Raw genomic sequence first — 14,877 nt, 5'->3', positions numbered from 1 at the left:
GCAACAATGCCTGGACTGCATTAACTCCCAGTGCTGTATCAGGCTTTAATGAGATGCTGCATGTGAGAGCACTTTGTAAACCATAAAAAGCTTGACAAATGTAGTTTACTGTCATGGCTGTGGTTGTGGTTGTTATATCTGGAGCCTGTCTCTGTCATCAAGCTGGGCACTTCCCAAGGTCCTGGACCATGACTGCTCCTCTGCATCTCCAAACACAAGGTGTATAAACACAGCCTGTGAGTAGTGGACTAACTCCTTGACTGAGTGACCTTGCACTGGCTACCCATTCAATCCTATGACAACCCAATTGAATAAATATCCCCAACAATTCCCCTATGGCTAGGCTAGCAGCTGAAGAACATTCAGCACCCCTTCAGCACTGCCCAAAGCCTATGGGTGACCCTCTTCACAGCCTCCTTCACTTCTTTGTTGCGCAGGGTGTAGATGATAGGATTGAGGAAGGGGGTGAGCAGGGCATATATCAGGGCAATGCGCTTGTCTGAGCCCTCTGCCTGGCCCCCAGGGGGCCCTACATAAACAGCGAAGGCTGAGCCATAGAATAAGGCCACTACCATCATGTGGGAAGAACAGGTGGAGAAAGCCTTAGCCCTGCTGGCAGCTGTAGGCAACCTCACCACAGCCCTCAGGATGCCCCCATAAAGAATAGGATCAAGATAAAGTTGCACCCATTAGCCATGCCAATCACAGCCCCCTGGATATGTGCATGCCAGGCAGTGCCCACGCATGACAGCCGCATGAGTGGTGCAAGGTCACAGAAGTAATGAGCAATCTCCATCTGACAGAAGGGCAGGGAAGCAGTGAGGAAGGTGGGTACGAGAGCCACAGAGAGGCCAGCTACCCAAGAGGCTGCTGCTAGCCAGACCCGCACCTGACCACCCATAAGACTGTGGTAGTGGAGAGGGTGACAAATAGCAAAATAGCGATCAAGGGCCATGACACCCAAAAGGTAACACTCAGTCAGACCCAGTGAGTGGAAAATGTACAACTGAGTGAAGCAGACAGTCGGAGAGACAGGTGAGGGCCCATGAAGTATAGTGCACAGGAGTGTGGGCACTGTGGTGCTGATGTACCAGACTTCCAGGAAGGACAGGATGCTGATGAAGAAATACATGGGAGTGCCCAGTCCAGAGTCAGCCTGGACTAGGACAATGATGAACAGGTTACCAGCCAAGGTGAGGAGGTAGATGGACAGGACACCCAGGAAAGCAAGGGTTTGCAGGGATGGGGTAGGAGAGAAGCCAACTAGGACAAAATTCTGGACCCAGGTTTGGTTAGCACAATTCATGGTTTCCAGGACTGGGGTTAAAAGAAGAGGCAAGGGGAGTTCAGAAAGTTAAGTAGTTTAATGGAAAGGTGAAAGACTCCTAGACCCTGACCTGCTATTTACAAGCTATGGGACCATGACCAAGTCATTTCATTTCTTTGAGCATCATTTTCCCTTTTTCTGCCTCAATATATGCAATCAAAAGATCAATTATTTCATCAGGTATTGTTTTTTCCTTCCACCAACACAGATTTTGGCTCTTCTGTACCTTAAGAAAGAGTGTGCTGAATTTCTACAGTAAAAACAAACAAACAAATAAAAGAGAGAGTAAATAAATGAATGAATAGATAGATAACTAAATAAATTTCTACTAGTCATTTCTCTGGTGATGGTAAGGAGGTTTTTCAGATAAAAAACACAATTTGTCCATACTCAAAGCCTTTTTAACTTGTAAAATTTGCCGGGCTTTGTGCTCAATTGGCACAGACTTTGGGATCTCAGAATAACCTCCACACCCTCAGGCGTACGACTTTTCCTGCAGTTAATGAAAATCCTAAGCTCAAGTATACAGAGTGTTCTTTAAACAACTTGGAAATAACAAGATCTTTCATTTCATGTAGTCCTAGACAAAGTGTTTTCTGGGCAACAGTCTTCAAGACCATGGGCAAAATTATTCTTTTCTCCATTTGATGAAGAAGGAAATTAAGGCTCATGGATTCTTGGAAGTGATGTCCAAAGTCACATAGCTAGCATGTGTTGAGTTAGAACTCAAACTTGCATATTCTGGTACCAAGTCCAATGACCTTTCTGCTCCATGATTGTTGTCTCCCAAGGTCAGCCAGTCAGGATTCCAAGGTCTTGGGCCAAAGTCCCTGCTCAACCCATTCCTTACTACTAAAAGGTATGCAAAACTCATCAACTTCACACACACACACACACACACACACACACACACACACACACACACACACACACATGTACACACACACGCTGACCCTGATCCTTGTATCCCTTAAATTCTTACAAAAAATATTCGTTACTTTCTGAGAGGAGTACCTTCCTCACTTCCAGAAGCCCCTTGTCCATCAAATATAAAGGGTGAAATTGCTCTATCCCTTTCAGAGACAAGAAAGCTTGATCATGAAGCTGACCTTTGGGACTCAGTGAATGAATTGAAAGATCTAGGAAAAAGAGGTGTGAAAGGAGAGGAAGATGGGGACCCATAGAGTCATGTACCCCTAAACCCAGGTTGAGGAACCATAATAGGGGACTTAAAGGGAAGGCAACAGAGAAATGGATACTCACCAATTGAGTCACAAAAAGAGAAAGCTGTGAAAGGAAAATTTCTGAGAGCTTACTAGAGAGTTAGCAGGATACAATAAAATTGGTATTGTCTTGCATTCTAGTGTTGCTTCTGTCATTAATTAGCTCTGTGGTCTTGGACAAATCACTTCCTCTTGATTGACCTCACTTTGTTTGCCAGAAAAATGATGTTTGACCATAATGCTCTTTAAGGACCCATCCAGAACAAATTGGTGACCTCTAAAGTCCTTTCCAGTTCTGACATTCTACATTTTTTATGAGGGGAGAGTTACAGATGGAGAGGATGATTCCGGGTGGGGGAGTTGTCAGAACTAGCACCCTTACAGTTCTAGTTTCATCTCCTTAGACTTGGAATCTGTGAAATAATGATAGTTGACATTTATATCACAATTTTCAAAGCACTTTACTTGTAAAGTTATCTTACATAATGATTCCACCAGTTATGCAGATCAGGTATTATGAATCCCTGAGGAAAACAAAGCTCAAATAGTTCAAATGATATGCCCAGGGTCACACCGAACTGATGAGATCCTAGCCATCATTAGTTCCACTAAATCATTGCTTTCTGATCAAACAAGAAATTTCCCACCACTGTTCCAGTCCTCACTACTACCATTATCCTTCCCTTGTGTCTTCCTATCTTTCTCCCTCCCTCATACCTGACAATCTGAGTTATGCAATTATGTAAAAGATCTCCTGCTTCTGGGACATTCTACACTCATCTCTAGACTCCCAGTAGTTCCAGCTTTTGTGCTCTTTATATGTCTTGCACATTCCAAGAATTTGCTAAACTCCTTTCCCTTCCAGGACCTCCTTCCTTCTCAATGATACCATCCCTAAAGGAGCCACTGTGTATATTGTTTCTCAAGGGTAGGGATCTCATCCCTTGAGAAATGCAAAAAAACTTTGTTGATCTTACTCTCTGGTTGATTCATTAGCTTCAGGACCTTTGATCAAGGCCCTTAGGTCCCAATTCCAGACATGCTCCTCTCCCTAACTTAGGGGTATAGAATCCATTGATGTAATTTAGTCAAGACTCTGGCCCTGGTGCCCTGTTCGGAGTATATTTCACTGTATTTCAGAAAAGGGAGAATCCAAATTGTTATACCCAAAAATCACAAATGAGAAGATATCAAGACTGAGGAGGACTGAAAATGACTTCTTGTATCCCCACATGAATTCTCTGCTCCTCTCAGAACACTCTATTTCTAGACATTCTGAAGCAATCATTTATTTGCTACCACTCAAGAAGTTCTTAGATACCTCTCTTCTCCAGGAAACTTTTCCAGATACGTGCAAGGAAAAAAGAAGCATTTCTAACTCAGCCTGTGGCGTCTGGGGATGTCCTGCCTCTCCCTTCCCATCCTGCCACATACACACACACACACACACACACACACACACACACACACACATATGGCTGTATCCATACTATTTACCTATTGATCATGATTAATTCTCTCAGAAAAGCTAATATAGATCATTAAGCCCTCTTTATTATGATAAAACTCTACAAACACTGCTTGAAGCACTATATTTAGAATGGACACCCTCCATTTCACATGTATCTCATAATCTTTATCATGATTCCTAAACTTTCTAGACATTTTTTTACTGTAAAGAAATTTGGTATGAGGAATATAATTTGAGAGCCTTTAGTATTCCGTTTCTTTGAAATAAATGCTGAATTTAGTTTTAATTATGAAATTAACATTGTTCTCTCTTTGAAGCTTACAAAGAACAATTAAATTCAATTTAGCAAAGATTTATTAAAATCTACGACATGCATATAACAAGAATTAGATATTTTTATAACTTTAAAATTTCAATATAATTTGCTTCCTTGGTAATCCTATGCACTTTATACATTTTTGCCAGTCAGGCAACAAGCATTTATTAAATGCCTTATGTATGCCAGGTACTGTGCTAAGTGTTAGGAATACAAAGAGGGATAAAAGACAATTGATATTCTCAAGTAAGTCACAGTCCAATTGGCAATGCATCATGCAAACAAGTATCTGCAAAGAATACACATACGGAATATATGAGAAAGAAGCATCAGAGGAAAGGAATCAAAATTAGGAGTGTTAAGAAAGTGCTTCCTGTAGAAGGTGAGATTTTAGCTGGGACTTAAAGAAAGCCAGAGAAACCAGGAGGGGGAGAAGAAGAGAGAGCTTTCCACACCTGGCAGATAGCCAGGGATAATGCCCAGAGTCAAGAGATGAGAGTGTGTTGTTCAAGTAATAACTAGGAGGTCATTTTCACTGGATCACAGAATATATATGTGTGGAGGAAGGAGGTGGAATGCAAGGTATAAGAAGACTGGAAAGGTTGTTAAATAGAGGATTTTTTTTTTCTGGAAGAAAGAGTGAGCTAGTGGAATTTATTAAGGAGGAGGGGAATGTGGTCATACCTTCACTTTAGGGAGACCAATTTGGCAGCTGGTTGGAAGACGGTTTGGAGTGGAGAAAGACTTGAAGCAGGGAGACCAACCAGGAGGCTATTACAAAAGTCTAGGCATGAGCTGATGAGGGCTTAAACCAGTGTTACAAAGGAGATGATACAAAGGACAGGATTAGACAACTGATTGGATATGGAGGGTGAGAAAAACTGTAAATGGGAGCCTGGATGGTGATACCCTCAACAGCAATAGGGAAATTGGTAAGAGGAGAGGGTTTGGGTGAACAGATAAGTGCTGAACTCAAGATTTCTGCAAGACATTCAGTTTAAAATATCTGTCAGGTGATTGGGGATGTGAGGTTGGAGGTAAACAGAGAGGCTGGGGCCATTTAAGTAGATTTGAGAATCATCAGCATAGAGATGGCAATTGAACACATGGGAGTTGATGAGGTCACCAAATGAAATAGCATATAGAGAGAAGAGGTCCAGTTCAGAGCCCTGTGGGGCACTTACAATTATTGACTATGATCTGGTGAAAACAGAACAGAATTTCACAGGATAATTTATACCCATGAAAGAAGTATTACCATTGTATTGCAGTAGGATGTGCAAACTCCAGAGAGGGAAGAAAGAGGAACATAAGGCCTGAATGTGATCATCTCACTTTTCAAGCATTCACAGGGATGGACTTGAGCTGGAATTTGAAAGGCAGGTGAGGTTGCAATAAACAGAAATGGAGAAAAGAACATTCTATTTATTGGGGGTATAGGGAGAAGCAGAACCGTTCAGATGGAGCACAAAGACATGAAGAGGAGTAAAAGGTTGAAAAAAGCAGGTGAGAACCACATTTTGGAGGAGTTTGAAGGCTGCGCTAGGAATTAGAATCACAGGAGGAATTGAGATTATTCAGCAGCCAATGTGTTTAAGTAAGAAAATGTGGTGATTTATGAAGATTACTCTGGCAATGGTGTGAAAGAGAAGTGAATGGAAAAAAGGCTGGAGGTAGACAACACAGAAAGAATACTATAGCTGTAGTCTAAGTGAGAGACAATAACAGACCTCAGAAATTGTGATTAATAGATCAAGGTAAACTTTAGAAAGAGGTTTCAAGTATTGAATCAAAGTGTTTGGGCTTTGGTCCCATGCATTTAACATTTTTATCAACAGCTTGGATGACAAATGTGCAGATGACACAAAACTGGGCAGAAAAACTTATACATTGTATGACAGTATCACTTTTCAACATAGGTCTTGAGATATGAACAGGCAGTTCTCAGATGAAGAAATTGAAGCCATCTAGAGGCATATGAAAAAATTCTCTAAATCACTATTGATTAGAGAAATACAAATCAAAATGACTCTGAGGTACCACATCATACATATCAGATTAGCCAACATGACAAAACAGGAAAATTATAAATGTTGGAGAAGACTGGGAAAATTGGACACTAATGCATTGTTGGTGGAGTTGTTAAATGATCTAACCATTTTGGAGAGCAATTTGGAATTATGCCCAAAGGGCTATAAAAATGTGCATGCCCTTTGACCCAGCAATAGCCCTTCTAGGGCTGTATCCCAAAGAGATCACACAAATGGGAAAAGGACCCACATGTACAAAAATATTTATAGCAGCTCTTTTTGTGGTGGCAAAGAATTGGAAATTGAGAGGTTGCCCACCAATTTGGGAATGGCCAAACAAGTTGTGGTATATGAATGTAATGGAATACTATTGTGCTATAAGAAATGATGAGCAGGCAGACTTCAGAAAAACCTGGAAAGACTTGCATGGACTGATGCTGAGTGAAGTGAGCAGAACCAGGAGAAGACTGTATACAGTGACAGCCATGTTGTGCAATGTCTAATGGTGATAGATGTCCAGCACTGCAAGGATCTAAGACATCTCCAAAGGCCTCATGATGGAAAATGCTATCCACATCCAAAGAAAGAACTATGGAGTTTGAATGAAGATCAAAGTATACTATTTGCTATTTTTTAATCTTTTATTTTATTTTCTCTTTTTTGTGGTTCCTCCTATTGATTCTAATTCTTCTTTACACCATGAGTAATGTGAAAATATGTTTAATAGGAATGTATATGTATAGCCTATATCAGATTGCGTGCTGTCTTAGGGAGGGAGAAGGGGAGGAAGAGGGAGAAAAATTTAAAACTCAAAAGCTTATAGAAGTGATTGCTGATAAATCAAAATAAATTAATCAAAAACATGGATCTTGACAGTCTTGAATAAAATTTTTCAACGACATAAACCTGGGAGGGTTTGCTAACAGTAGATGAAAAAATATCAGGACCAAGCAAGATGGCTTTGAGCTGAATATAATAAGGTGAAAATTAATGTGGATTAATCTAAAGTTTTATAATTGGGTTAAAAAAATTGCTCCAAAAGTGCAATGTAAGAGAGGCAGGTTTACATGCCAATTTGTCCGAAAAACATGTGGGTGTTTTGGTGAACCAGAAGCTCAATGAGCCTCCATTAAATGGGGAGCTTCTATTGGCAGGGACTGCTTTTGACCTTCTTTATGTCCCCAGATCTTAGCACAGTACCTGGCACAATAGCTGGTACATAATATATACCTATTGATTGGTTTGGCAACTAAAAAGATCTTAAGCTGTGTTAAGAGATAAAGGCATAGCTTCCAGACAAAAGGAGGTGATAGATCCTTAAGTATACACTGTGTTGCAGTATTGTGTTCCATTCTAAGCATCACAGCTTTGGAAGGATATTGATAAGTTGTAGAGAGTCCAGAGGAATATAACTAGTAAAAGGATTTAAGTCCATGTTATGTGATAATAAAATGAAGAAAAAAACCCTGAGGATGATTAGCCTGAAGAATAGAAGACTTGGGGGTACATAATAGCTGCCTTAAGTACTTAAAGAAATGTCACATCCTAGAGGGTTTAGAGTTGTTCTGTTTGGCCATTGCAGGAAGAATCAACCTGTTTAGGTTTGATTCAGGAAAAATTCCCAAAAGTTAGAGCTGTTCAAACATAAAATGGACTGACTTAGGAGGTGGTGGATCATTGCCTTTGATTGGAGGGCAGAGACTGGATGGTCACTTGTGAGGTATTGTTTTAATGGGATTTTTTTTTCCAGAAATGGATTGGACTAGATGGCCTTTGAGATCCTTTCCAACTTGGAAGTTCAGTGATTAGGTGAATGTTGGACGTAATCTAATAAAATTACATTTCATAGGAGTAAATGTAAAGTCCTAACTGGTTTAAATAATCCCACCCTCCATGAGGGGTTGGAATGGAAAAGAGGAGAGAGACAGCTTTATGGCAGAAAAACGTCTGGCTCAGGCCTCTTGCTGCCACTCTGATAAAGAAAGACTGAGATTGGAAAGAAATTCTAGTTCAGACTTCTTGCCACTACAGTGATAAGAAGAGAACACTGCCCCATTCTTTATTTTGAGTTTCCAGACATTGCTTTGTAAAACGAAGTTCACAATACTTGCATAATCAATTCTGGAAGAGAAGTTATACCTCCTGTTCTGACAATCTGGAAAGGTATCATTATTTTCCCCCTTCTGTTACTTGTTTCCATACATGCGTGCCCTTATCTTCCCCTCTTCCTTTCTATAAAATTAAATTTTTCTTTGCTGCTTATGCATTCACATTCTGTATGAGGTTACTGAAGCTGATGCCCTAACTCCATCTTTATTTTTGTTATACAGATGAGAATGCAGTCTGAACATAAAAAAACTCTTCAGCTCACTGTCACTACTCATTGTCTTGGTAATTGTCAGCAGCAGCTAATCAATAGTTCCTTGGATAATTTTTTTTTCTCAACTTCTTCTTACATGTGCAAAACTGGATTGAGATCCAAGGCAACAACAGTAATTAAAGAAGGGAAAATAACTACAGAAGTATAGAATTCTTAAAATTAATTTATTTTCAGTTTTCAACCATCACTTTCATAAGAATCTAAGTTCCAAATTTTCTCCCCTCTTTCTTCTTCCACCTTGCTAAGATTGTGTGCAATCTGATATAGGCTATACATGTACAATCATATTAAACATATTTCTATATTAGTCATGTTGTAAAGACAAATTAGAATTAAAAGGAAAAACCAGGAGAAAGAAGAAACACACACACACACACACACACACACACACACAGAGAGAGAGAGAGAGAGAGAGAGAGAGAGAGAGAGAGAGAGAGATAGCATGCTGCCATTGGCATTCAGACTCCATAGTTAATTCTCTAGATGTGGATGGCATTTTCTATCCTGAGTCTTTTGGAACTGACTTAGATCATTGCATTGCTGAGAAGAGCTAAGTCTATCAAGGTCAGTCACCACACAATGTGGCTGTTACTGTGTACAATGCTCTCCTGGTTCTGGTCACTTCATTCAACATTAATTCATGCAAGTCTTTCTATCAGCAATGCATTAGTGTTCCAATTTTCCTCCATCTTATCCAATCCTGTTTTGTCATTTTAGTCAATTGAATAGGTTAAAATGATATCTCAAGGTTATTTTAATTTTCATTTCTCTAATCAATAATGATATAGAACATTTTTTTCATATGGCTATAAATTATTTTGATTTCTTCATCTAAATGTTCATATCATTTGACCATTTATCAATTGGGTAAAGACTTGTATTCTTATAAATTTGTCTCAGTTCTCTATATATTTTAGGGATGAGGCCTTTATCAGAGACACTGGGTGTAAAAATTGTTTCCTGACTTTCTGTTTACCCTCTAATATTGGTTTCATTGGCTTTGTTAGTGCAAAAACCTTTTCAATTTAATGTAATCAAAATTATCCATTTTGCATTTCATAATGTTCTCTATTTCTTGTTTGGTCATAAATTCTTCTGTTCTCCATAAATCTGACAGGTAAACTATTCTTTGCTCTCCCAGTTTGCTCATAGTATAAGTCTTTATATCTAAATCGTGTACTCATTTTGACTTTTTCTTTGTGCGCAGGGTGTAAGAGGTTGGCCTGTGCTTTGTTTATGCCATGCTATTTTCCAGGTTTCCCAGCAATTTTTGTCAAATGGTGAGTTCTTATCCCAGAAGCTGTGGTCTTTGGGTTTATCAAACAGGTTAGTATAGTCATTGACTACTATGTCTTATGTACCTAACCTATTCCACTGATCCACTGCTCTATTTCTTAATTGAGTAGTGACTTATCATACAATTTTAGATCTGGAACAGCTAGGCCACCTTCCCTAGCATTTCTTTTCGTTAATTCCTTTGATATTCTGGACCTTCTGTTCTTCCAAATGAAGCTTGTTATTTTTTTCTAGTTCTATAAAATAATTTTTGGTAGTTTGATTGTATAAGTAAATTAATTTAGGTAAAACTGTCATTTTTATTATATTAGCTTGGCCTACCTATGTGAAACTGATTTTTTGGTGGTACCTTTTAGCATGGTGGTTTCCTTCCTTATCTCTTTTGATTAGCTCTATTTTTGTTTTTGCTTTGTCTGAGATCAGGATTGCTGCCACTGCTTTTTTAAAAAATTTTACTTCAGCTGAGGCATAATAGATTTTGCTCTAGCCTTTTACCTTTACTCTGTGTGTATACCCCTGCTTCAAATGTGTTTCTTGTAAACAACATATTGTAGGATTATGGTTTTTAATCCATTCTGTTTTTTGCTTCTGTTTTATAGGAGAGCTCATCCCATTCACATTCATGGTTGTGATTACTATCTGTGTCTTTTTCCCCATCCTATTTTCCCCCTGTTTATGTTTTTCTCTTTCTTTTCTCCCTTTCCCTCCTCGATAGTGTTTTGCTTCTGACTACCACCTACCTCAATCTGTCCTCTGTTCTCTCAGCTCCCTCCCTTTTCTTTCCACTTTCCCATACTACTTCTTCCCTCCCTTCTATTCATCCCCTCCTTTTTCTTTCCTGTTCCCCTCCTACTTCCAACAGGGCAGGTTAGATTTCTATACCTAACTGACTAGGTTATTCCCTCTTTCAGCCAAATCTGATGACAGTAAGGTTCAAACAATGCTCATCTCCCTCCCTTCTTTCCTGCTACTGTAATAGGTCTTTGTGCCTCTTCATGTGATATAATTTACCCTTTCATTCCTCTTCCTTTTGTCTTCTTCACTTTTCACCTCTTAATTATTTTTTTTATCATCACATCAGAGTCAACTTATATCCAAGTTTTATGTCTATGCATGCTACTTCTAAATGTTATAATAAAGATATAGTTCTCAAGAGTTACAAGGGTCATCTTTCCATGTAGAGATGTAAACAGTTTGCCCTTATTGAATAACATTTTTTTCTGTCCTATTTACCTTTTTATATCTCTCTTGTGTACTGTATTTGAAGATCAAATATTCTCTCAAGCTTTAGTCTTTTCTTCAGGAAAATTTAGAAGAACCCTATTTCATCGAATGCCTATCTCCTGCCCTGAAAGATTATGCTCAGTTTTGTGGGTAGTTGATCCTTCGTTGTAATCCAAACTCCTTTGCCTTCTGGAATATCATATTCCAAGCCTCTGGTCCTTTAATATCGATGTTACTAGGTCCTGCATAATCTTGACTGTGGTTCCATGATATTTAAATTGTTTCTTTCTGTCTGCTTGCAGTATTTTCTCCTTGACCTGATAATTCTGGAATTTGGCTACAATACTCCTTGGCATTTTCATTTTGGCATCTCTTTTTGGAGGTGAATGGTGGATTCTTTCAATGACTATTTTACCTTCTTTTTTCTAAGACCTCAGGGCAGTTTTCCTTGGTAATTTCTTGAAAGATAATGTTGGGCTCTTTTTTTGATCACGGCTTTCAGGTAGACCAATAATTCTTAAATTATCTCTCCTGGACCTATTTTCCAGGTCATTTTTTTCTCCCAATGAGGTATATTACATTTTCCCCTTTTTTCATTGTTTTGATTTTGTTTGATTGATTCTTAATGTCTCATAGAGTCATTAGCTTCCACTTGCCCAATTCTAATTTTTGACAAATTGTTTTCTTCAGTTAGCCTTCATACCTCTTTTTCCTTTGGCCAATTCTACTTTATAAAGAATTCTTCTGCTCAGTGAATTTTTGTACCTCCCTTTCCATTTGGCCAATTCTACTTTTTAAGAAGTTCTTCTCTTCAGTGGATTTTTGTACCTCTTTTTCCATTTGGCCAATTGTATTTTTTTTAAGAAGTTGTTATCTTCAGTCAATTTTTGTCCATTCTTTCCCAAGCTGTTGACTCTCTCTTGCATACCTCTCATTTCTTTTCCCTTTTTTTCCTTCTACTTCTCTTATTTGACTTTTAAAATCCTTCTTGAGTTCTTCCAAGAAATATTTTTGGGCTTGAGACTAATTCATATTTCTTTTACATCTGAAGTTTCATATGTAGATATGTTCACAATATTATCCTCTTCTGAGTTTGCATTTTGATCTTCCCTGTCATTATAATAATTCTCTATGGTCAGTGTTCTTTTCTTCTTCTTGCTCATGATGTTAGCCAATTTCCTGGCTTTTAAAGTTGAGTTCTCTTGCTGGAGCACAGGGAGCACTGTCTCAAGCTTCTTGTGCTGGGAGTCAGGGGCCTGGTCATTGGCTTTGTGTGCTGAGGCCTCAGGTGCTGGCAGCTGGGGGCTGTAGGGGTCTGGCAGCTTACCTGGTACTGAGCTGGGGTCCTAGTGGTGGTGTCTTGTGTGTGCTGAGGCCAGGTAGGGTTTTTCTGCATTTCACCAGGGCTGCACTGAAGCACAGGGAGGTCTGGCTGCTGAAAGATGCCTGACTACCTGGGGCTGTGATGAAGGAGGGGGAAGTCTGCTGCTGGATGACACCTGCCCACTGTTGGCTGTGTTGAAGCATATGGAGGTCCAGCTGCTGGAGGATGGCTACCCACTTGGGACTGCACTGAAGAACTTGGAGGTCCATTGCTGGGGGATGCCTGCCTGCCTGTCTTGGTAATTTTTTTAAAAAAATTATTTCTACCTTTTATTTTTATATCACACACATTTCTCATTACACCTATTCCCACTAACCCTCTCTGGAATTATTCTTTATAATAACGAATTAAAAAAAAAGAGGAAAAAAAATGGCAGCAAAACTAACAAATATATCTATCAAGCCCAACATTGAATGTATTTTTCCACAACTAGAATCCTCTCCTCTGCAAAAAAGAAAGGGATATGAATTCTTGTGTCTCTTCTTGAGGGCTAACCTTGGTCATTTAAATTACACCACATTTAAAATTTTTTGTTGCTATTGTTCTTGCCTATTTAAAATGTTATAGCCATTATGTATATTATTTTCCTAGTTCTATTTACTTCATTTTACATTAGTTACTATGTCTTTCCATGTTTCCTGTGTTATTCATAGTCATCATTTCTTACAGTTCAGTAATTCCTATAGGATAGGGACTGGACCTCTGAATTCACTGGTATAGGTAACTCCTTAGTGAGGAAATTTCCTCTACAAATACAGTTCAGCATTTTCTCTGTAATTTAGTCATAGAAGAAGAGCTACCTGAGAGAGTAAGTGACTTGTCCTGGGTCAAATTGTCAATACGTATAAGAGGCAGGACTAGAACCCAGATCTTCCTGACTCTAAGATTAGCTTTCTGTCTACTGTACCATGTTATTTCAATTTGACTTTTTCCCCATGTTTGCCCCCATATACTCATTCAGTCATTTACTAAGTATTATACAAAGCCTCTATAGATCATCACAAACCTGGGGTACCCCTCCAAACTTTTTCAACTAATTGTGCTCTATTAGTCAACATCTCTTCAAATTCATAGGAAAGGAATGGAATAAGCATGTGTGCCCTAGCTTTGCCCATACTTTTGCCAAACCAGGCACAGAATTTGGGATGTACATGGCCATCCTCCTGCTAGGGGAATGTCACTGTGGAAGCAAAGCTAGGAACATATGTGAAAGACTGACTAAAGAAAAGGAAATGTAATCCCATGGGTCAGCAAGAAAGAAATAGAGCAGAAGAGAGATCAGGTCAGATTTGCTGATGGATATTGATGAAACTTCCACAGTCCACTCCATTGAACCTCTCTATCTTCTTTCTCCCTGTAGAATACTGCCCATGGTAGCTGTCTTCTATTTACTTGTCCTACTTATTTGTGGTCTGGCTTATTAAATCTCCTATCTAATCAACATTTTGCTTCCACTCTCTGCCTGGTTTCCTGTACTACATTTTGCTTTCTGTGGCAGGGGAGCCATAAACCATCTCTTTCCCCCCTTAGGGAAGAAGGATGAACTGAGTCCTGAGAGCAACCCTTTCTCATCCTTCTTCTTCATCTGGGATATGTGGCTTCTCCCCTAGTAGGAAGACCTTCCAAGGTCAACAGAAAATGAAAGAACTTGAGGTTTTCTCATGTAGTCCATTCATATCATAGCCAATGGTCCTTCTCCATGTCCATGACAATAGTTCTGGAAGAGGGGCTACTTCGTGTCATTAATGCTGCTACTGGGCAGCTAGGTGGTGCTTCAGATAGAGTGTCAGACCTGGAGTCAGGAAGACTCCTCTTCCTGAGTTCAAATCTGGCCTCAGACACTTAGTAGCCATGTGACCCTGTACAAGTCACTTAACCTTGTTTTCCTCAGTTTCCTCATCTGTATAATGAGCTGGAGAAGGAAATGGCAAACCACTCCAATATCTTTGCCAATAATACCCCAAATGAGGTCACAAAGACTTGGGCACTTCTGAACAACAACACTGCTGCTACTGCTGCTATTGTTAAGTAGGGGCCAAGTTCTCCACTCCTTGACTTCAGTTTTCTTCCTCATTCATGTCCAAAATCTTTCACCAACCCCTTTCCACAGCCTGTAGAAAGCAAACTTCTCTCAAAGTCCATTTGCTGGCCTTCATATCTACTTCTGCTGAAGCCTGGGTTACTTCTTCCCCTTCAACCTCACCATGCTCCTTTCGCACCAGTTTC

At 39.4% G+C, this 14,877-nt stretch overlaps 1 protein-coding gene across 1 annotated transcript; it reads right to left on the bottom strand.

The window, feature by feature from the left end:
* Positions 1 to 362: 362 nt before the first annotated feature.
* On the bottom strand, positions 363 to 1,306 carry LOC110201840 (olfactory receptor 6N1-like). The gene is given in 2 exon segments (XM_020977719.1): positions 363 to 664; positions 667 to 1,306. Coding segments are annotated over 2 exon segments (942 nt in total).
* Positions 1,307 to 14,877: the final 13,571 nt, after the last annotated feature.

Source organism: Phascolarctos cinereus, unplaced genomic scaffold, assembly GCF_003287225.1.
Source record: "Phascolarctos cinereus isolate Bilbo 61053 unplaced genomic scaffold, phaCin_HiC Scaffold_5;HRSCAF=322, whole genome shotgun sequence".
In the NCBI taxonomy this organism is placed as follows: domain Eukaryota; kingdom Metazoa; phylum Chordata; class Mammalia; order Diprotodontia; family Phascolarctidae; genus Phascolarctos; species Phascolarctos cinereus.
The sequence above is the reverse complement of the archived record's forward strand: the minus strand, read 5'-3'. Positions and strand labels throughout refer to the sequence as shown.